This window comes from Salmo salar, chromosome ssa19 (assembly GCF_905237065.1).
Source record: "Salmo salar chromosome ssa19, Ssal_v3.1, whole genome shotgun sequence".
Classification (NCBI taxonomy): domain Eukaryota; kingdom Metazoa; phylum Chordata; class Actinopteri; order Salmoniformes; family Salmonidae; genus Salmo; species Salmo salar.
In genome coordinates this window covers 87,172,315-87,196,191 of record NC_059460.1, presented here as the reverse complement: position 1 = coordinate 87,196,191, position 23,877 = coordinate 87,172,315, and the positions used below count along the sequence as shown (strand labels likewise).

The 23,877-nt window shown below is 47.4% G+C and overlaps 1 protein-coding gene across 2 annotated transcripts in view; it reads left to right on the top strand.

Annotated features, from left to right (window-relative positions):
- The window catches only part of LOC106594516 (cysteine/serine-rich nuclear protein 1), a 55,672-nt gene that overhangs the window by 25,414 nt on the left and 6,381 nt on the right, over positions 1 to 23,877 (top strand). For both annotated transcript variants that reach the window (XM_045702858.1, XM_045702859.1), the window contains exon 2: positions 7,839 to 8,043. In XM_045702858.1, coding sequence (XP_045558814.1) covers positions 7,848 to 8,043 — 196 coding nt within the window. In that variant the 5' untranslated portion in view covers positions 7,839 to 7,847. The remainder of the gene's footprint in view (positions 1 to 7,838; positions 8,044 to 23,877) is intronic.

The window sequence follows — 23,877 nt, the reverse complement described above, 5'->3', positions numbered from 1 at the left end:
AGTGTCTGCTAAATGACAAAAATGTAAATGTAACAGTCTAACTTGGGTGACTGCTGTAATGATATGTGGTTCATTAGGACAGCGTAGCTAACATACCGGTCCATACTGCTGTAATGATATGTGGTTCATTAGGACAGCGTAGCTAACATACCGGTCCATACTGCTGTAATGATATGCTATGTGGTTCATTAGGACAGCGTAGCTAGCTAACATACCGGTCCATACTGCTGTAATGATATGCTATGTGGTTCATTAGGACAGCGTAGCTAGCTAACATACCGGTCCATACTGCTGTAATGATATGCTATGTGGTTCATTAGGACAGCGTAGCTAGCTAACATACCGGTCCATACTGCTGTAATGATATGCTATGTGGTTCATTAGGACAGCGTAGCTAGCTAACATACCGGTCCATACTGCTGTAATGATATGCTATGTGGTTCGTAAGGACAGCGTAGCTAGCTAACATACCGGTCCATACTGCTGTAATGATATGCTATGTGGTTCATAAGGACAGCGTAGCTAGCATACCGGTCCATACTGCTGTAATGATATGCTATGTGGTTCATTAGGACAGCGTAGCTAACATACCGGTCCATACTGCTGTAATGATATGCTGTGTGGTTCATAAGGACAGCGTAGCTAGCTAACATACCGGTCCATACTGCTGTAATGATATGCTATGTGGTTCATTAGGACAGCGTAGCTAGCTAACATACCGGTCCATACTGCTGTAATGATATGCTATGTGGTTCATTAGGACAGCGTAGCTAACATACCGGTCCATACTGCTGTAATGATATGCTATGTGGTTCATAAGGACAGCGTAGCTAGCTAACATACCGGTCCATACTGCTGTAATGATATGCTATGTGGTTCATAAGGACAGCGTAGCTAGCTAACATACCGGTCCATACTGCTGTAATGATATGCTGTGTGGTTCATTAGGACAGCGTAGCTAGCTAACATACCGGTCCATACTGCTGTAATGATATGCTATGTGGTTCATAAGGACAGCGTAGCTAGCATACCGGTCCATACTGCTGTAATGATATGCTGTGTGGTTCATTAGGACAGCGTAGCTAGCTAACATACCGGTCCATACTGCTGTAATGATATGCTGTGTGGTTAGTAAGGACAGCGTAGCTAGCTAGCATACCCAGTCCATACTGCTGTAATGATATGCTATGTGGTTCATAAGGACAGCGTAGCTAGCTAACATACAGGGTCAGCGTAGCTAGCTAACATACAGGGTCAGCGTAGCTAGCTAACATACAGGGACAGCGTAGCTAGCTAACATACAGGGACAGCGTAGCTAGCTAGCATACCAGTCCATACTGCTGTAATGATATGCTGTGTGGTTCGTAAGGATAGCGTAGCTCAGAAATTCTTAGACAACGTAACATGTAAGGGAGCTATTGGAAAAGTCATTATTTCATTGCTCAACATTTTCTTAACATTTGTCATAATTAGTTAAAGCGATGAATTTGTATCCGCTCTCGTCGGACTTCGGTTGCATATTTTCCACCATTTTCTTCAAATTTGAAAACGTGAAGCCACGCCCATTTTATGAATTGCATTAGAGGCCCTACAATGTACAGAAATAGTGTCCACTGCTTGTATACTTTGTATTTCGGCGAATTTAGTACAACATCCGTGAACTTTTGGGGTGCTAACTATATCCATACTATGACCAATAAGCATACTACATACTACATACTCAATTTACATCACAGTACGGTTAGTGCAGTTGGTGTGAGTATTCGAACACAGCTCTGGTCTCAGCTGATGGGGTGTTTAGTGGTGGAGACTCCTGGTCTCAGCTGATGGGGTGTTTAGTGGTGGAGACTCCTGGTCTCAGCTGATGGGGTGTTTAGTGGTGGAGACTCCTGGTCTCAGCTGATGGGGTGTTTAGTGGTGGAGACTCCGGGTCTCAGCTGATGGGGTGTTTAGTGGTGGAGACTCCTGGTATCAGCTGATGGGGTGTTTAGTGGTGGAGACTCCTGGTCTCAGCTGATGGGGCGTTTAGTGGTGGAGACTCCTGGTATCAGCTGATGGGGTGTTTAGTGGTGGAGACTCCTGGTCTCAGCTGATGGGGTGTTTAGTGGTGGAGACTCCTGGTCTCAGCTGATGGGGTGTTTAGTGGTGGAGACTCCTGGTCTCAGCTGATGGGGTGTTTAGTGGTGGAGACTCCTGGTATCAGCTGATGGGGTGTTTAGTGGTGGAGACTCCTGGTCTCAGCTGATGGGGTGTTTAGTGGTGGAGACTCCTGGTCTCAGCTGATGGGGTGTTTAGTGGTGGAGACTCCTGGTCTCAGCTGATGGGGTGTTTAGTGGTGGAGACTCCTGGTATCAGCTGATGGGGTGTTTAGTGGTGGAGACTCCTGGTATCAGCTGATGGGGTGTTTAGTGGTGGAGACTCCTGGTCTCAGCTGATGGGGCGTTTAGTGGTGGAGACTCCTGGTCTCAGCTGATGGGGTGTTTAGTGGTGGAGACTCCTGGTTTCAGCTGATGGGGTGTTTAGTGGTGGAGACTCCTGGTCTCAGCTGATGGGGTGTTTAGTGGTGGAGACTCCTGGTCTCAGCTGATGGGGTGTTTAGTGGTGGAGACTCCTGGTCTCAGCTGATGGGGTGTTTAGTGGTGGAGACTCCTGGTATCAGCTGATGGGGTGTTTAGTGGTGGAGACTCCTGGTATCAGCTGATGGGGTGTTTAGTGGTGGAGACTCCGGGTCTCAGCTGATGGGGTGTTTAGTGGTGGAGACTCCGGGTCTCAGCTGATGGGGTGTTTAGTGGTGGAGACTCCTGGTCTCAGCTGATGGGGTGTTTAGTGGTGGAGACTCCTGGTCTCAGCTGATGGGGCGTTTAGTGGTGGAGACTCCTGGTTTCAGCTGATGGGGCGTTTAGTGGTGGAGACTCCTGGTCTCAGCTGATGGGGTCTGATTACTTCCTGACCCTTTTATTCTCACTCACTCACTCACTCACTCACTCACTCACTCACTCACTCACTCACTCACTCACTCACTCACTCAGCTCGGTTTTCACCTAATTTTGTGTGCACATAGCCTGTTTTCTATTGAGAGCCAGGTCTGCCTATGGCAGCCTCTCAATAGCAGGGCTATGCTCAGTGAGTCTGGACATAGTCAAAGCTTTCCTTCATTTTGGGTCAGTTACAGTTGTCAGGTATTCTGCCACTGTGTGTACTCTGTTTAGGGCCAAATAGCATTCTAGTTTGCTGTTTTTTTTGTGTCAAGTAAATATCTTTTTTTTTCTCATGATTTGGTTGGGTCTAATTGTGTCGCTATCCTGGGTCTGTTTGTGTTTGTGATCAGAGCCCCAGGACCAGCTTGCTCAGGGGACTCTGTGGGGTCTGTTTGTGTTTGTGAACAGAGCCCCAGGACCAGCTTGCTTAGGGGACTCTTCTCCAGGTTCATCTGTCTGTAGGGTCTGTTTGTGTTTGTGAACAGAGCCCCAGGACCAGCTTGCTTAGGGGACTCTTCTCCAGGTTCATCTCTCTGTAGGGTCTGTTTGTGTTTGTGAACTGAGCCCCAGGACCAGCTTGCTTAGGGGACTCTTCTCCAGGTTCATCTGTCTGTAGGTGAAGGCTTTGTTATGGAAGGTTTGAGAATCGCTTATTTTTATGAGGTTGTAGAATTGAATTGCTCTTTTCTGGAATCCTCCATATTCTGCTCTGCGTGTGTTATTTGGTGTTTTAGCTTGTACACAGAAGATGTTTTTGCATAATTCTGCATGCAGAGTCTCAATTTAATGTTTATCTAATTTTGTGAATTCTTGGTTGGTGAGTGGACCCCAGACCTCACAATGATAAAGGGCAATGGGTTCTATAACTGATTCAAGTATTTTTTTAGCCAGATCCTAATTGGGATGTCAAATGTTATTTTCCTTTTGATGGCGTAGAAGGTCCTTCTTTGTCTTATCTCAAATCTTTCACAGCTTTGTGGAAGTTACCAGTGGTGCTGATGTTTAGGCCGAGATGAGTATCGTTTTTTTTGTGTGCTTTAGGGCAACAGTGTCTAGATGGAATTTGTATGTGTGGTCCTGGTGACTAGACCTTTTTTGGAACACCATTATTTTTGGCTTACTGGGAATTACTGTCAGGCCCCCCGGTCTGTGTCAGGCCCCCCGGTCTGCGTCAGGCCCCCCGGTCTGCGTCAGGCCCCCCGGTCTGCGTCAGGCCCCCAGGTCTGACAGAATCCTTGCAGTAGATCTAGGTGCTGCTGTAGGCCCTTCATGGTTGGGGACCGAAGCACCAGATCATCTGCAAACAGTAGACATTTGACTTCAGAGTCTAGTAGGGTGAGGCCTGGTGCTGCAGACTGTTCTAGTGCCCTCGCCAATTCATTGATATAAATGTTGAAGGGGCATCCCTATCTCACGCCGCGGCCCTGAGGAAAGAAATCATTGTTTATTTTGCTCATTTTAACCTTCTGTTTGTGTAACATGGATTTTATAATGTTGTTCATCCCCCCCCTTACTGTTTGTCAGTAAGGGTGTGCAGGGTGTGTACGTGGTCTGTCATACGGTAATTTGGTAAGAAGCCAGCTTGACATTTGCTCAGGACATTGTTTTCACTGAGGAAATGTTTGCTGTTGATGATACTGCAGATGATTTTTCTGAGATTGCTGTTGATGTATATTCCATGGTAATTATTGGGGGGAGGTCCTGCGGTTCTGGGAGAGGGTCTCGCTGGTCTGGGCGGGATGTCCGTTGAGCTGTTGCTCCTGTGTGAGATGTTGGAGCTGCGATGTCCTTCAGGGTCCTGGTGAAGGTGGGCGCTGCTGTCTTGTATAGGTGGACCTGGTCGCCAAGGCTGTTTAAGTCCAGGGTGGAGTGGTGGGCCCGGTAAACATTTGGTTTTGAGACACAGTCACGGGAAATACTTGCATGGTAGCAGGGTGGAAGTATTTTTGTGGTAGCAAGGTGGAGATAAACACTTGTGTGTTGGGGAAAGTAGAAGAAGCTTTTTCAATAACACCCTTTCCTGCTGTGTTCTCAGGTTGTTCTTGCCTGTGTGTATTATTATCAAATTTCAAATGTATTTATATAGCCCTTCGTACATCAGCTGATATCTCAAAGTGCTGTACAGAAACCCAGCCCAAAACCCCAAACAGCAAGCAATGCATGTGAAAGAAGCACGGTGGCTAGGAAAAACTCCCTAGAAAGGCCAAAAACCTAGGAAGAAACCTAGATAGGAACCAGGCTATGAGGGGTGGCCAGTCCTCTTCTGGCTGTGCCGGGTGGATATTATAACAGAACATGGTCAAGATGTTAAAATGTTCATAAATGACCAGCATGGTCAAATAATAATAATCATAGTAGTTGTCGAGGGTGCAACAAGCACGTCCGGTGAACAGGTCAGGGTTCCATAGCCGCAGGCAGAACAGTTGAAACTGGAGCAGCAGCACGGCCAGGTGAACAGGTCAGGGTTCCATAGCCGCAGGCAGAACAGTTGAAACTGGAGCAGCAGCACGGCCAGGTGAACAGGTCAGGGTTCCATAGCCGCAGGCAGAACAGTTGAAACTGGAGCAGCAGCACGGCCAGGTGAACAGGCCAGGGTTCCATATTATGTGGCTGGGTGTCCCTAGTTGGTCCTCAGACAAAAGGACACCAGAGTTTACAGCCTGTGTGTTTAAGAAAAATGTTATTGTATTTATTTCCCATTGGAGTCCATAAGGAGTACAATCTGTAGCTTGTGGGTGTGGTGGGGTTGTTAGGAGGGCTATCAGATGGGCTGATGGGAGGGGGGGGGGGGGGGTGCTAGGAAGGTCTGGGCTTGGGGTTCTTCTTTTATCTGTTCTGCTGTGGTGTTGAGACTTTGGTCAGGATCTGAGGTGGACTGTTCTGCTGGCTTCTCTGGGGGGGTTGCCAGCTCTTTAATGTGTTGTTCTGTCACACATCTTTCTCACCTTCTTCTTCTCCTTTGGTGTTCTCACCTGCTGTTCCAGCTCTGCCTTACCTCCAGCTGGGTGAATTGATCCTTCATTTCAGTGAGGGAGTAGTACTCTGTGCTGGGAGGTTGTCTTTCCGCTTGGGGTTGCTCTTCTGTGGTGTTGTTTTAAGGAAGAGGTCTGACTTGTTTGGGGTGGGAGATTCCTTCTCAAGAGAGAGCTTCTCCTGCTGAGCTCCCTCTTTGATTCAGTGGAAGTCCAGCTGAAACTGTTTGGGGTTGGCTTGTACCAGTACTGTTCCAGACTTGTACAAGTTGACATTGGCTGACTCAGTCTTCATTGGCTAGTATCCTGAGTTTTCTACCCATCGTTACGCTCTCATCCCCCCCTCTCTCGCTCTCATCCCCCCCTCTCTCGCTCTCATCCCCCCCTCTCTCGCTCTCATCCCCCCCTCTCTCGCTCTCATCCCCCCCTCTCTCGCTCTCTCTGTCTGAGGTGTGTTCTGCAGGGCCTCACATGGCAGCACAGGGCTAGGTTGTACTCAGCAATTTCCATTGTACATTTCACTCATCTGTCTATGGTCGTAGCAAATCCAGCCTATTAGGCCTATGCTCTGATTTTAGAATGTATGGCCGTGAGTACCCCTAGGGGTTTTCAGGCTTTATTATAGTAGGCTATGGATATTATTCACAGTAAGATAATCAGATGATATGATAATAGTTAGTTTAATGTGAGTTTGAAATATTAAGCCTGAGGCCTTCTTGTGTAGGACGCCTATAATCATTACCATAATTGCATCTGCTGAAATCACAACCCACTGCAGTTATGACATGCTGATTTATGCTAATTGTAAACATGTTAATAACTATATCTCTCTCCTCTCCCTGTGTTCCCCAGATCAGGTCAATGCTAGCTAGCCCCATGCTAATAACCCTGTCTCCCTCTCCCAGTGTTCCCCAGATCAGGTCAATGCTAGCTAGCCCCATGCTAATAACCCTGTCTCCTCTCCCAGTGTTTCTCAGATCAGCTCCATGCTAGCTAGCACCATGCTAATAACCCTGTCTCCTCTCCCAGTGTTCCTCAGATTAGCCCCATGCTAATAACCCTGTCTCCTCTCCCTGTGTTCCTCAGATCAGGTCAATGCTAGCTAGCACCATGCTAATAACCCTGTCTCCTCTCCCTGTGTTTCTCAGATCAGGTCAATGCTAGCTAGCACCATGCTAATAACCCTGTCTCCTCTCCCTGTGTTCCTCAGATCAGGTCAATGCTAGCTAGCACCATGCTAATAACCCTGTCTCCTCTCCCTGTGTTTCTCAGATCAGGTCAATGCTAGCTAGCACCATGCTAATAACCCTGTCTCCTCTCCGTGTTCCTCAGATTAGCCCCATGCTAATAACCCTGTCTCCCTCTCCCTGTGTTCCTCAGATCAGGTCCACGCTAGCTAGCACCATGCTAATAACGCTGTCTCCTCTCCCTGTGTTTCTCAGATCAGCTCCACGCTAGCTAGCACCATGCTAATAACGCTGTCTCCTCTCCCAGTGTTTCTCAGATCAGGTCCATGCTAGCTAGCTAGCACCATGCTAATAACGCTGTCTCCTCTCCCAGTGTTTCTCAGATCAGGTCCATGCTAGCTAGCTAGCACCATGCTAATAACCCTGTCTCCTCTCCCTGTGTTCCTCAGATCAGCTCCATGCTAGCTAGCACCATGCTAATAACCCTGTCTCCTCTGCCTGTGTTTCTCAGATCAGCTCCATGCTAGCTAGCACCATGCTAATAACGCTGTCTCCTCTCCCAGTGTTTCTCAGATCAGGTCCATGCTAGCTAGCCCCATGCTAATAACCCTGTCTCCTCTCCCTGTGTTCCTCAGATTAGCTCCATGCTAGCTAGCTAGCCCCATGCTAATAATCCTGTCTCCTCTCCCTGTGTTTCTCAGATCAGCTCCATGCTAGCTAGAGCCATGAGCGGTCTACTGAAGAGGAAGTTTGAGGAGGTCTATGATGAGGACCAGTGCTACTCCTCGTCCTCCTCCCTGTCCTCCTCAGCCTACTCCGGATGGGACTCGGAGGGGGAGAGCTGCTACTCAGACACCCTTGACTCAACACCCAGCAACCCTGGCTCTCCAGCCACACATTACAACAGTGAGTATCTAATCTACTTCCTCAGGCTTCACAATGCCTTCACAATGCCTTCACAATGCCTTCACAATGCCTTCACAATGCCTTCACTATGCCTTCACTATGCCTTCACTATGCCTTCACTATGCCTTCACTATGCCTTCACTATGCCTTCACTATGCCTTCACTATGCCTTCACTAACCTTCACTGATCTCCACTAACCTCAGGAGGCTGAGAAGATTTGGCATGGGCCCTCATATCCACAAAATGTTCTACAGCTGTAACATGAAGAGCGTCTTAACTGGCAGCATTACTGCTTGGTATGCCAAATGCACCACCTTGACCGCAAAGCACTGCAGATGGTGGTGCGGACGGCCCAGTGCATCACTGAGGTAGATCTCCCTGCCATCCAGGACCTCTATACCAGGCGGTGTCGGGAAAGGCTGAACAATGGGCAATCTCCAGCCACCCAAGCCATAGACTGTCCGGCTAATGGCTTTCGGACCGGCAGGCTCCTAAACAGCTTCTGCCATAAGACTGCTAAATAGTTCATTAAATGGTTACCCGGGTTATCTGCCCTAACCCTAACCCCCCCTCCATCTCAAATCAAAGCTAACTTTATTTGTCACATGCGCCGAATACATGTCTAGACCTTACTGTGAAATGCTTACTTACAAGCCCTTAACCAACAGTGCAGTTCAATAGTTAAGAAAATATTTACCAAATAAACAAAGGTAAAAAGTGACAGAATAAAATAACAATAACGAGGCTATATACAGGGGTACCGGTACCAAGTCTATGTGCTGGGGTACAGGTTACTCAAGGTAATTTGTACATCAAATCAAATGTTATTTGTCACGTGTGCTCAATACAACAGGAGTAGGTAGACCTTACAGTGAAATGCTGAATAAAACAGGTGTAGACCTTACAGTGAAATGCTTACTTACAGGCTCTAAACAATAGTGCAAAAAAGGTATTAGGTAAACAATAGGTAGGTAAAGAAATAAAACAACAGTAAAAAGACAGACTATAAAAGTAGCGAGGCTATATGCAGACACCGGTTAGTCAGGCTGATTGAGGTAGTATGTACATGTAGATATTGTTAAAGTGACTATGCATATATGATGAACAGAGAGTAGCAGCAGCGTAAAAAGAGGGGTTGGGGGGGCACACAATGCAAATAGTCCGGGTAGCCATTTGATTACCTGTTCAGGAGTCTTATGGCTTGCGGGTAAAAACTGTAGTAGAGAGAACAGTCTATGACTGGGGTGGCTGGGGTCTTTGACAAATTTTAGGGCCTTCCTCTGACACCGCCTGGTGTAGAGGTCCTGGATGGCAGGAAGCTTGGCCCCAGTGATGTACTGGGCTGTACGCACTACCCTCTGTAGTGCCTTGCGGTCAGAGGCCGAGCAGTTGCCATACCAGGCAGTGATGCAACCAGTCAGGATGCTCTCGTTGTTGCAGCTGTAGAACCTTTAGAGGATAAAAAAAATAATAAAGGGAACACTAAAATCCTAGATCTGAATGAATGAAATAATCTTATTAAATACTTTTTTCTTTGCATAGTGGAATGTGCTGACAACAAAATCACACAAAAATAATCAATGGAAATCCAATTTATCCAACCCATGGTGGTCTGGATTTGGAGTCACACTCAAAATTAAAGTGGAAAACCACACTACAGGCTGATCCAACTTTGATGTAATGTCCTTAAAACAAGTCAAAATGAGGCTCAGTAGTGTGTGTGGCCTCCACGTGCCTGTATGGCCTCCCTACAACGCCTGGGCATGCTCCTGATGAGGTGGCGGATGGTCTCCTGAGGGATCTCCTCCCAGACATTTACATTTACATTTAAGTCATTTAGCAGACGCTCTTATCCAGAGCGACTTACAAATTGGTGCATTCACCTTATAATATCCAGTGGAACAACCACTTTACAATAGTGCATCTAAATCTTTTAAGGGGGGGGTTAGAAGGATTACTTTATCCTATCCTAGGTATTCCTTAAAGAGGTGGGGTTTCAGGTGTCTCCGGAAGGTGGTGATTGACTCCGCTGTCCTGGTGTCGTGAGGGAGCTTGTTCCACCATTGGGGTGCCAGAGCAGCGAACAGTTTTGACTGGGCTGAGCGGGAACTGTGCTTCCTCAGAGGTAGGGAGGCGAGCAGGCCAGAGGTGGATGAACGCAGTGCCCTTGTTTGAGTGTAGGGCCTGATCAGAGCCTGAAGGTACGGAGGTGCCGTTCCCTTCACAGCTCCGTAGGCAAGCACCATGGTCTTGTAGCGGATGCGAGCTTCGACTGGAAGCCAGTGGAGAGAGCGGAGGAGCGGGGTGACGTGAGAGAACTTGGGAAGGTTGAACACCAGACGGGCTGCGGCATTCTGGATGAGTTGGAGGGGTTTAATGGCACAGGCAGGGAGCCCAGCCAACAACGCGTTGCAGTAATCCAGACGGGAGATGACAAGTGCCTGGATTAGGACCTGCGCCGCTTCCTGTGTGAGGCAGGGTCGTACTCTGCGAATGTTGTAGAGCATGAACCTACAGGATCGGGTCACCGCCTTGATGTTAGTGGAGAACGACAGGGTGTTGTCCAGGGTCATGCCGAGGCTCTTAGCACTCTGGGAGGAGGACACAAGGGAGTTGTCAACCGTGATGGCGAGATCATGGAACGGGCAGTCCTTCCCCGGGAGGAAGAGCAGCTCCGTCTTGCCGAGGTTCAGCTTGAGGTGGTGATCCGTCATCCACACTTATATGTCTGCCAGACATGCAGAGATGCGATTCGCCACCTGGTTGTCAGAAGGGGGAAAGGAGAAGATTAATTGTGTGTCATCTGCATAGCAATGATATGAGAGACCATGTGAGGATATGACAGAGCCAAGTGACTTGGTGTATAGCGAGAATAAGAGTGGGCCTAGAACAGAGCCCTGGGGGACACCAGTGGTGAGAGCACGTGGTGCGGAGACAGATTCTCGCCACGCCACCTGGTAGGAGCGACCTGTCAGGTAGGACGCAATCCAAGCGTGGGCCGCGCCGGAGATGCCCAGCTCGGAGAGGGTGGAGAGGAGGATCTGATGGTTCACGGTATCAAAGGCAGCAGATAGGTCTAGAAGGATGAGAGCAGAGGAGAGAGAGTTAGCTTTAGCAGTGCGGAGAGCCTCCGTGACACAGAGAAGAGCAGTCTCAGTTGAATGCCCAGTCTTGAAACCTGACTGATTAGGATCAAGAAGGTCATTCTGAGAGAGATAGCAAGAGAGCTGGCCAAGGACGGCACGTTCAAGAGTTTTGGAGAGAAAGGAAAGAAGGGATACTGGTCTGTAGTTGTTGACATCGGAGGGATCGAGTGTAGGTTTTTTCAGAAGGGGTGCAACTCTCGCTCTCTTGAAGACGGAAGGGACGTAGCCAGCGGTCAAGGATGAGTTGATGAGCGAGGTGAGGTAGGGGAGAAGGTCACCGGAAATGTTCTGGAGAAGAGAGGAGGGGATAGGGTCAAGAGGGCAGGTTGTTGGGCGGCCGGCCGTCACAAGATGCGAGATTTCATCTGGAGAGAGAGGGGAGAAAGAGGTCAAAGCACAGGGTAGGGCAGTGTGAGCAGGACCAGCGGTGTCGTTTGACTTAGCAAACGAGGATCGGATGTCGTCAACCTTCTTTTCAAAATGGTTGACGAAGTCATCCGCAGAGAGGGAGGAGGGGGGGGGAGGAGGATTCAGGAGGGAGGAGAAGGTAGCAAAGAGCTTCCTAGGGTTAGAGGCAGATGCTTGGAGTTTAGAGTGGTAGAAAGTGGCTTTAGCAGCAGAGACCGAAGAGGAAAATGTAGAGAGGAGGGAGTGAAAGGATGCCAGGTCCGCAGGGAGGCGAGTTTTCCTCCATTTCCGCTCGGCTGCCCGGAGCCCTGTTCTGTGAGCTCGCAGTGAGTCGTCGAGCCACGGAGCAGGAGGGGAGGACCGAGCCGGCCTGGAGGATAGGGGACAGAGGAAATCAAAGGATGCAGAGAGGGAGGAGAGGAGGGTTGAGGAGGCAGAATCAGGAGATAGGTTGGAGAAGGTTTGAGCAGAGGGAAGAGATGATAGGATGGAAGAGGAGAGAGTAGCGGGAGAGAGAGAGCGAAGGTTGGGACGGCGCAATACCATCCGAGTAGGGGCAGAGTGAGAAGTGTTGGATGAGAGGGAAAAGGATACAAGGTAGTGGTCGGAGACTTGGAGGGGAGTTGCAATGAGATTAGTGGAAGAACAGCATCTAGTAAAGATGAGGTCAAGCGTATTGCCTGCCTTGTGAGTAGGGGGGGAAGGTGAGAGGGTGAGGTCGAAAGAGGAGAGGAGTGGAAAGAAGGAGGCAGAGAGGAATGAGTCAAAGGTAGACGTGGGGAGGTTAAAGTCACCCAGAACTGTGAGAGGTGAGCCATCCTCAGGAAAGGAACTTATCAAGGCGTCAAGCTCATTGATGAACTCTCCAAGGGAACCTGGAGGGCGATAAATGATAAGGATGTTAAGCTTGATAGGGCTGGTAACTGTGACAGCATGAAATTCAAATGAGGAGATAGACAGATGAGTCAGGGGAGAAGGAGAGAATGTCCACTTGGGAGAGATGAGGATTCCAGTGCCACCACCCCGCTGGCTCGATGCTCTAGGGGTATGCGAGAACACGTAGTCAGACGAGGAGAGAGCAGTAGGAGTAGCAGTGTTATCTGTGGTAATCCATGTTTCCGTCAGCGCCAGGAAGTCTAGGGACTGGAGGGTAGCATAGGCTGAGATGAACTCAGCCTTGTTGGCCGCAGACCGGCAGTTCCAGAGGCTGCCGGAGACCTGGAACTCCACGTGGGTCGTGCGCGCTGGAACCACCAGGTTAGAGTGGCAGCGGCCACGCGGTGTGGAGCGTTTGTATGGCCTGTGCAGAGGGGAGAGAACAGGGATAGACAGACACATAGTAGACAAGCTACAGAAGAGGCTACGCTAATGCAAAGGAGATTGGAATGACAAGTGGACTACACGTCTCGAATGTTCAGAAAGTTAAGCTTACGTTGCAAAAATCTTATTGACTAAAATGATACAGTACTGCTGGCAGGTGGAGTAGGCTAGCTAGCAGTGGCTGCGTTGTTGACTTTGAACGTGTAGCTGGCTAGGTAACCTCGATAGTTTCAGTACTACACCTTGTCATGATACAAAGCAACTTTGTAGCTAGCTAGCTAACATAACACTAATCAAGACGTTCCTTGTATGTATTTCGTTTCTACAATGCTGCTCGTCGGTAATAGTTGGCTGGGTTAGGAAAAATGGCATCGCGGGGGACGGAAATAGCTGGCTAGCTGACCTCGATGGCTGGCTAGCTAACCTCGGTAATGACTAAACTACACAATTATGAAGCTATGACAAGGACAACTAAGTAGCTAGCTAGCTAACACTACCCTAGTCAAATCGTTCCGTTGTAAAATATTAGTATCTACAGCGCTGCTAGTCAGTAACGGTTGGCTAGCTAGCAGTGGGTTAATGATGACTAGGTGTGTTGACTAAGTCTGGCGCCGCGTCGCGGCTGGCTAGCTCACCTCGATAATTACTCAAACTACACAACTATCTTAGATACAGAGACAGCAAAGACAACTATGTAGCTGGCTAACTAACACTAACACCACACTAATCAAGTCGTTACGTTGTAATGTAATAGTTTCTACAGTGCTGCTAGTCGGTAGAAGTTGGCTAGCTAGCAGTGATGACTAGCTAGCTAGCAGCTAGGAGTGTTGACTACGTTAGGAGGACGAAGATAGCTAGCCTCGATAATTACTCAATTACTCTAAAACTACACAATTATCTTTGATACAAAGACGGCTATGTAGCTAGCTAAGAAGAATTGCTCAGATCAAACAAATCAAGCCGTTGTAATGTAGTGTAGTGTAATATTACCTGTGGAGCGAAGCGTAGTGCGACTGCTCGCTCCAAACCGGAAGTTGACTAAAGCATCCGCCAACTCCTGGACAGTCTGTGGTGCAACGTGGCGTTGGTGGATGGAGCGAGACATGATGTGCTCAATTGGATTCAGGTCTGGGGAACGGGCGGGCCAGTCCATGGCATCAATTCCTTCCTCTTGCAGGAACTGCTGACACACTCCAGCCACATGAGGTCTAGCATTGTCTTGCATTAGGAGGGACCCAGGGCCAACCGCACCAGCATATGGTCTCACAAGGGGTCTGAGGATCTCATCTCGGTACCTAATGGCAGTCAGGCTACCTCTGGCGAGCACATGGAGGGCTGTGCGGCCCCCCAAAGAAATGCCACCCCACACCATGACTGACCCACCGCCAAACCGGTCATGCTGGAGGATGTTGCAGGCAGCAGAACGTTCTCCACGGCGTCTCCACACTGTCACGTCTGTCACATGTGCTCAGTGTGAACCTGCTTTCATCTGTGAAGAGCACAGGGCGCCAGTGGCGAATTTGCCAATCTTGGTGTTCTCTGGCAAATGCCAAACGTCCTGCACGGTGTTGGGCTGTAAGCACAACCCCCACCTGTGGTCGTCGGGCCCTCATACCACCCTCATGGAGTCTGTTTCTGACCGTTTGAGCAGACACATGCACATTTGTGGCCTGCTGGAGGTCGTTTTGCAGAGCTCTGGCAGTGCTCCTCCTGCTCCTCCTTGCACAAAGGTGGAGGTAGCGGGCCTGCTGCTGGGTTGTTGGCCTCCTACGGCCTCCTCCACATCTCCTGATGTACTGGCCTGTCTCCTGGTAGCGCCTCCATGCTCTGGACACTACGCTGACAGACACAGCAAACCTTCTTGCCACAGCTCGCATTGATGTGCCATCCTGGATGAGCTGCACTACCTGAGCCACTTGTGTGGGTTGTAGACTCCGTCTAATGCTACCACTAGAGTGAAAGCACCGCCAGCATTCAAAAGTGACCAAAACATCAGCCAGGAAGCATAGGAACTGAGAAGTGGTCTGTGGTTACCACCTGCAGAACCACTCCTTTATTGGGGGTGTCTTGCTAATTGCCTATAATTTCCACCTGTTGTCTATTCCATTTGCACAACAGCATGTGAAATGTATTGTCAATCAGTGTTGCTTCCTAAGTGGACAGTTTGATTTCACAGAAGTGTGATTGACTTGGAGTTACATTGTGTTGTTTAAGTGTTCCCTTTATTTTTTTGAGCAGTATATATATACACATGTAACCGATGTGGCGCGATGGGTAACGATGCTTCGTGGGGTGTCAGTTGTTGATGTGTGCAGAGGGTCCCTGGTTCAAGCCCAGGTTGGGGCGAAGAGAGGGACGGAACCTACACTGTTAGACACACACACACTCTCCCATACAAAATAAACCTTATTATTATCTATCCTGATGCCTAGTCACTTTACCCTGCCTTCATGTACATATCTATAGGGTTGCACATTTTGGGAAATATTCAGAGGTGGAAACCTTCCATAGGAATATATGAGAATTAACTGAAATATATGCAAATTAATATTAATACCATTTAAATGTAGATGTTTTTTTGCATTTGATATATTTACCATATAATATGGAGACATAAACATAATTGCAAATGATTTAAATCCTTCCAATGGAAATAAAAAAATATATATTTAGTTATGAATTGAACTGTAATTAAATCAGTTGACTCTTCACATGGGATGATTTCACATGGGATGATTTCACATGGGATGATTTCACTGAACAACAAAAGAAAGGGAACATTGAATGATCTGATGAATACATCTCCCAAAAATGTTTAACATACACAACCGGTCAACAGTTTCAGGACACCTACTCATTCAAAGGTTTTTCTTTATTTTTAACTATTTTCTACATTGTAGAATAATAGTGAAGACATCAAAACTATGAAATGACACATGGAATCATGTAGTAACCAAGAAAGTGTTAAACAAATCAAAATATATTTTATATTTGAGATTCTTCAAATAGCCACCCTTTGCCTTGATGACAGCTTTGCACACTCTTGGCATTCTCTCAACCAGCTTCATGAGGTAGTGACCTGGAATATGTATGTGTATATATATATATATATATATATATATATATTTATTTAAATTTTTTGTACATACCGTCTCTTATGACCGAAAATAACTTCTAGACATCAAGACTGTGATTACTCACCACGGACTAGCAGAATTATTTTTCTTCTTTCACGACTCTGACGAGCCCGAGGCGGAGGATATACAGCTCCCTCGGGAACAGGCCCCGACCCCAGTGATCTACGTGAAGAGGAGGCAGGGAAAGGGAGGGCAGAGGGCAGGCTGCCTTCCGAGGAGTCGGAGGCGATCTAATAAAACCCCACTCCCCTCAATTCTGCTAGAAAACATGCATCTTTGGACAATAAAATGGATGAGTTACTGGGAAGATTAAACTACCAACGGGACATTCAAAACTAACATGACAACATCATCATACAGCTGGCTGGTTATACGATGTACCGGCAGGATAGAACAGCGGCGTCTGGTAAGACAAGAGGCGGCGGTCTATGCATTTTTGTAAACAACAGCTGGTGCAAGGAAGTCTCGAGCTATTGCTCACCTGAGGTAGAGTTTCTCATGATAAGCTGCAGACCACATTACCAACCGAGAGAGTTTCCTTTTCTTTTCTTTTCTTTTCTTTTCTTTTCTTTTCACCTACTAGCAACCGCCTAGCAGAGCGGGTATGGTAACGTAGCAACCGCCTAGCAGACCAGGTATGGTAACTGTTGGTGGTGAAGGAGACCAGACTACAGAGGTAAAGAGGGAGTTTACCCAAAAGAGCTTCGTAGATGAACACATACATTTGTATCTTTCTGCGCTTATAAAGTGAGGTCCAACCTACCATTTTGGTACAAGGTGCAGTGGTGGGTGAGTGACTTGGCATTTGTAATAAAGCTCAAGGATGCCTAGATAAACAGAGTCCAGTCTCTGGTAGACAGAGGAGGCTGTATGATAAACAGAGTCCAGTCTCTGGTAGACAGAGGAGGCTGTATGATAAACAGAGTCCAGTCTCTGGTAGAAGGAGGAGGCTGTATGATAAACAGAGTCCAGTCTCTGGTAGAAGGAGGAGGCTGTATGATAAACACAGTCCAGTCTCTGGTAGACAGAGGAGGCTGTATGATAAACAGAGTCCAGTCTCTGGTAGACAGAGGAGGCTGTATGATAAACAGAGTCCAGTCTCTATAAGACAGAGGAGGCTGTATGATAAACAGAGTCCAGTCTCTGGTAGACAGAGGAGGCTGTATGATAAACAGAGTCCAGTCTCTGGTAGAAGGAGGAGGCTGTATGATAAACAGAGTCCAGTCTCTGGTAGACAGAGGAGGCTGTATGATAAACAGAGTCCAGTCTCTGGTAGAAGGAGGAGGCTGTATGATAAACAGAGTCCAGTCTCTGGTAGAAGGAGGAGGCTGTATGATAAACAGAGTCCAGTCTCTATAAGACAGAGGAGGCTGTATGATAAACAGAGTCCAGTCTCTGGTAGACAGAGGAGGCTGTATGATAAACAGAGTCCAGTCTCTGGTAGACAGAGGAGGCTGTATGATAAACAGAGTCCAGTCTCTATAAGACAGAGGAGGCTGTATGATAAACAGAGTCCAGTCTCTGGTAGACAGAGGAGGCTGTATGATAAACAGAGTCCAGTCTCTGGTAGACAGAGGAGGCTGTATGATAAACAGAGTCCAGTCTCTATTAGACAGAGGAGGCTGTATGATAAACAGAGTCCAGTCTCTATAAGACAGAGGAGGCTGTATGATAAACAGAGTCCAGTCTCTGGTAGACAGAGGAGGCTGTATGATAAACAGAGTCCAGTCTCTATACGACAGAGGAGGCTGTATGATAAACAGAGTCCAGTCTCTGGTAGACAGAGGAGGCTGTATGATAAACAGAGTCCAGTCTCTATAAGACAGAGGAGGCTGTATGATAAACAGAGTCCAGTCTCTGGTAGACAGAGGAGGCTGTATGATAAACAGAGTCCAGTCTCTATAAGACAGTGAAGTTTGTATGATAAACAGAGTCCAGTCTCTGGTAGACAGAGGAGGCTGTATGATAAACAGAGTCCAGTCTCTGGTAGACAGAGGAGGCTGTATGATAAACAGAGTCCAGTCTCTGGTAGACAGAGGAGGCTGTATGATAAACAGAGTCCAGTCTCTGGTAGACAGAGGAGGCTGTATGATAAACAGAGTCCAGTCTCTATAAGACAGAGGAGGCTGTATGATAAACAGAGTCCAGTCTCTGGTAGACAGAGGAGGCTGCATGATAAACAGAGTCCAGTCTCTGGTAGACAGAGGAGGCTGTATGATAAACAGAGTCCAGTCTCTGGTAGACAGAGGAGGCTGTATGATAAACAGAGTCCAGTCTCTGGTAGAAGGAGGAGGCTGTATGATAAACAGAGTCCAGTCTCTGGTAGAAGGAGGAGGCTGTATGATAAACACAGTCCAGTCTCTGGTAGACAGAGGAGGCTGTATGATAAACAGAGTCCAGTCTCTGGTAGACAGAGGAGGCTGTATGATAAACAGAGTCCAGTCTCTATAAGACAGAGGAGGCTGTATGATAAACAGAGTCCAGTCTCTGGTAGACAGAGGAGGCTGTATGATAAACAGAGTCCAGTCTCTGGTAGAAGGAGGAGGCTGTATGATAAACAGAGTCCAGTCTCTGGTAGACAGAGGAGGCTGTATGATAAACAGAGTCCAGTCTCTGGTAGAAGGAGGAGGCTGTATGATAAACAGAGTCCAGTCTCTGGTAGAAGGAGGAGGCTGTATGATAAACAGAGTCCAGTCTCTATAAGACAGAGGAGGCTGTATGATAAACAGAGTCCAGTCTCTGGTAGACAGAGGAGGCTGTATGATAAACAGAGTCCAGTCTCTGGTAGACAGAGGAGGCTGTATGATAAACAGAGTCCAGTCTCTATAAGACAGAGGAGGCTGTATGATAAACAGAGTCCAGTCTCTGGTAGACAGAGGAGGCTGTATGATAAACAGAGTCCAGTCTCTGGTAGACAGAGGAGGCTGTATGATAAACAGAGTCCAGTCTCTATTAGACAGAGGAGGCTGTATGATAAACAGAGTCCAGTCTCTATAAGACAGAGGAGGCTGTATGATAAACAGAGTCCAGTCTCTGGTAGACAGAGGAGGCTGTATGATAAACAGAGTCCAGTCTCTATACGACAGAGGAGGCTGTATGATAAACAGAGTCCAGTCTCTGGTAGACAGAGGAGGCTGTATGATAAACAGAGTCCAGTCTCTATAAGACAGAGGAGGCTGTATGATAAACAGAGTCCAGTCTCTGGTAGACAGAGGAGGCTGTATGATAAACAGAGTCCAGTCTCTGGTAGACAGAGGAGGCTGTATGATAAACAGAGTCCAGTCTCTGGTAGACAGAGGAGGCTGTATGATAAACAGAGTCCAGTCTCTGGTAGACAGAGGAGGCTGTATGATAAACAGAGTCCAGTCTCTATAAGACAGAGGAGGCTGTATGATAAACAGAGTCCAGTCTCTGGTAGACAGAGGAGGCTGCATGATAAACAGAGTCCAGTCTCTGGTAGACAGAGGAGGCTGTATGATAAACAGAGTCCAGTCTCTATAAGACAGAGGAGGCTGTATGATAAACAGAGTCCAGTCTCTGGTAGACAGAGGAGGCTGTATGATAAACAGAGTCCAGTCTCTGTAAGACAGAGGAGGCTGTATGATAAACAGAGTCCAGTCTCTGGTAGACAGAGGAGGCTGTAGGATAAACAGAGTCCAGTCTCTGGTAGACAGAGGAGGCTGTATGATAAACAGAGTCCAGTCTCTGGTAGACGGAGGAGGCTGTATGATAAACAGAGTCCAGTCTCTGGTAGACAGAGGAGGCTGTATGATAAACAGAGTCCAGTCTCTATAAGACAGAGGAGGCTGTATGATAAACAGAGTCCAGTCTCTGGTAGACAGAGGAGGCTGTATGATAAACAGAGTCCAGTCTCTGGTAGACAGAGGAGGCTGTATGATAAACAGAGTCCAGTCTCTGGTAGACAGAGGAGGCTGTATGATAAACAGAGTCCAGTCTCTGGTAGACAGAGGAGGCTGTATGATAAACAGAGTCCAGTCTCTGGTAGAAAGAGGAGGCTGCATGATAAACAGAGTCCAGTCTCTAAGACAGAGGAGGCTGTATGATAAACAGAGTCCAGTCTCTATAAGACAGAGGAGGCTGTATGATAAACAGAGTCCAGTCTCTATAAGACAGAGGAGGCTGTATGATAAACAGAGTCCAGTCTCTGGTAGACAGAGGAGGCTGTATGATAAACAGAGTCCAGTCTCTGTAAGACAGAGGAGGCTGTATGATAAACAGAGTCCAGTCTCTGGTAGACAGAGGAGGCTGTAGGATAAACAGAGTCCAGTCTCTGGTAGACAGAGGAGGCTGTATGATAAACAGAGTCCAGTCTCTGGTAGACGGAGGAGGCTGTATGATAAACAGAGTCCAGTCTCTGGTAGACAGAGGAGGCTGCATGATAAACAGAGTCCAGTCTCTGGTAGACAGAGGAGGCTGTATGATAAACAGAGTCCAGTCTCTGGTAGACAGAGGAGGCTGTATGATAAACAGAGTCCAGTCTCTATAAGACAGAGGAGGCTGTATGATAAACAGAGTCCAGTCTCTGGTAGACAGAGGAGGCTGTATGATAAACAGAGTCCAGTCTCTGGTAGACAGAGGAGGCTGTATGATAAACAGAGTCCAGTCTCTGGTAGACAGAGGAGGCTGTATGATAAACAGAGTCCAGTCTCTGGTAGACAGAGGAGGCTGTATGATAAACAGAGTCCAGTCTCTGGTAGACAGAGGAGGCTGCATGATAAACAGAGTCCAGTCTCTAAGACAGAGGAGGCTGTATGATAAACAGAGTCCAGTCTCTATAAGACAGAGGAGGCTGTATGATAAACAGAGTCCAGTCTCTATAAGACAGAGGAGGCTGTATGATAAACAGAGTCCAGTCTCTGGTAGACAGAGGAGGCTGTATGATAAACAGAGTCCAGTCTCTGGTAGACAGAGGAGGCTGCATGATAAACAGAGTCCAGTCTCTGGTAGACAGAGGAGGCTGTATGATAAACAGAGTCCAGTCTCTGGTAGACAGAGGAGGCTGTATGATAAACAGAGTCCAGTCTCTGGTAGACAGAGGAGGCTGTATGATAAACAGAGTCCAGTCTCTGGTAGACAGAGGAGGCTGTATGATAAACAGAGTCCAGTCTCTGGTAGACAGAGGAGGATGCATGATAAACAGAGTCCAGTCTCTGGTAGACAGAGGAGGCTGTATGATAAACAGAGTCCAGTCTCTGGTAGACAGAGGAGGCTGTATGATAAACAGAGTCCAGTCTCTGGTAGACAGAGGAGGCTGTATGATAAACAGAGTCCAGTCTCTATAAGACAGAGGAGGCTGTATGATAAACAGAGTCCAGTCTCTATAAGACAGAGGAGGCTGTATGATAAACAGAGTCCAGTCTCTGGTAGACAGAGGAGGCTGTATGATAAACAGAGTCCAGTCTCTGTAAGACAGAGGAGGCTGTATGATAAACAGAGTCCAGTCTCTGGTAGACAGAGGAGGCTGTAGGATAAACAGAGTCCAGTCTCTGGTAGACAGAGGAGGCTGTATGATAAACAGAGTCCAGTCTCTGGTAGACGGAGGAGGCTGTATGATAAACAGAGTCCAGTCTCTGGTAGACAGAGGAGGCTGCATGATAAACAGAGTCCAGTCTCTGGTAGACAGAGGAGGCTGTATGATAAACAGAGTCCAGTCTCTGGTAGACAGAGGAGGCTGTATGATAAACAGAGTCCAGTCTCTATAAGACAGAGGAGGCTGTATGATAAACAGAGTCCAGTCTCTGGTAGACAGAGGAGGCTGTATGATAAACAGAGTCCAGTCTCTGGTAGACAGAGGAGGCTGTATGATAAACAGAGTCCAGTCTCTGGTAGACAGAGGAGGCTGTATGATAAACAGAGTCCAGTCTCTGGTAGACAGAGGAGGCTGTATGATAAACAGAGTCCAGTCTCTGGTAGACAGAGGAGGCTGCATGATAAACAGAGTCCAGTCTCTAAGACAGAGGAGGCTGTATGATAAACAGAGTCCAGTCTCTATAAGACAGAGGAGGCTGTATGATAAACAGAGTCCAGTCTCTATAAGACAGAGGAGGCTGTATGATAAACAGAGTCCAGTCTCTGGTAGACAGAGGAGGCTGTATGATAAACAGAGTCCAGTCTCTGGTAGACAGAGGAGGCTGCATGATAAACAGAGTCCAGTCTCTGGTAGACAGAGGAGGCTGTATGATAAACAGAGTCCAGTCTCTGGTAGACAGAGGAGGCTGTATGATAAACAGAGTCCAGTCTCTGGTAGACAGAGGAGGCTGTATGATAAACAGAGTCCAGTCTCTGGTAGACAGAGGAGGCTGTATGATAAACAGAGTCCAGTCTCTGGTAGACAGAGGAGGATGCATGATAAACAGAGTCCAGTCTCTGGTAGACAGAGGAGGCTGTATGATAAACAGAGTCCAGTCTCTGGTAGACAGAGGAGGCTGTATGATAAACAGAGTCCAGTCTCTGGTAGACAGAGGAGGCTGTATGATAAACAGAGTCCAGTCTCTATAAGACGGAGGAGGCTGCATGCATTTACAACAAGTCACCAAAATAAATTACAGAGAGAAAAGTGGCCTGAACAAGCTTCTTTCTAGCCATAAGCGGGAAGCAAGACTTATTACGAAAATAAAAAACACATTTCAATTTAAGCCTCATCAGATTATCCATATGAACTTTTAAGGACAACTTGTCATCCAACCATATATATTTGTTAGGATGACACTGTTTCAATGGATAAGCCACCAGATGTGACAACGCTAACGTTCTCTGGCTGAGTGCGAGCTCTGGTAAAAGGTCATGAATAAAAAATAAATGGTACATTCAAGACCAGTTTGAGACCATGAAGGGACAAGACCAGTTTGAGACCATGAAGGGACAAGACCAGTTTGAGACCATGAAGGGACAAGACCAGTTTGAGACCATAAAGGGACAAGACCAGTTTGAGACCATAAAGGGACAAGACCAGTTTGAGACCATGAAGGGACAAGACCAGTTTGAGACCATGAAGGGACAAGACCAGTTTGAGACCATGAAGGGACAAGACCAGTTTGAGACCATGAAGGGACAAGACCAGTTTGAGACCATGAAGGGACAAGACCAGTTTGAGACCATGAAGGGACAAGACCAGTTTGAGACCATGAAGGGACAAGACCAGTTTGAGACCATAAAGGGACAAGACCAGTTTGAGACCATGAAGGGACAAGACCAGTTTGAGACCATGAAGGGACAAGACCAGTTTGAGACCATGAAGGGACAAGACCAGTTTGAGACCATAAAGGGACAAGACCAGTTTGAGACCATGAAGGGACAAGACCAGTTTGAGACCATGAAGGGAGGCCTGCAGTGAACAAACCGACCAAATATTTAGGAAGAGGTCATTTCATGGAGTCGGAAGGAAAAAACACGTCACAGGTCGTCAGAGTGCGCAGCCGGAAAACACTCGGTTTGTCATTTTTGATTGAAACAAAACCGATATTCATTAAATACGAATACAGAACTTGTTTTTGCGTGGATTCCGTGACTCTGTCTGCTTAGAAACATATGGTTGGACTGTTTGCTGTCTGTCTGTATAGAAACATATGGTTGGACTGTCTACTGTCTGTCTGTATAGAAACATATGGTTGGACTGTCTGCTGTCTGTCTGTATAGAAACATATGGTTGGACTGTCTGCTGTCTGTCTGTATAGAAACATATGGTTGGACTGTCTGCTGTCTGTCTGTATAGAAACATATGGTTGGACTGTCTGCTGTCTGTCTGTATAGAAACATATGGTTGGACTGTCTGTCTGTATAGAAACATATGGTTGGACTGTCT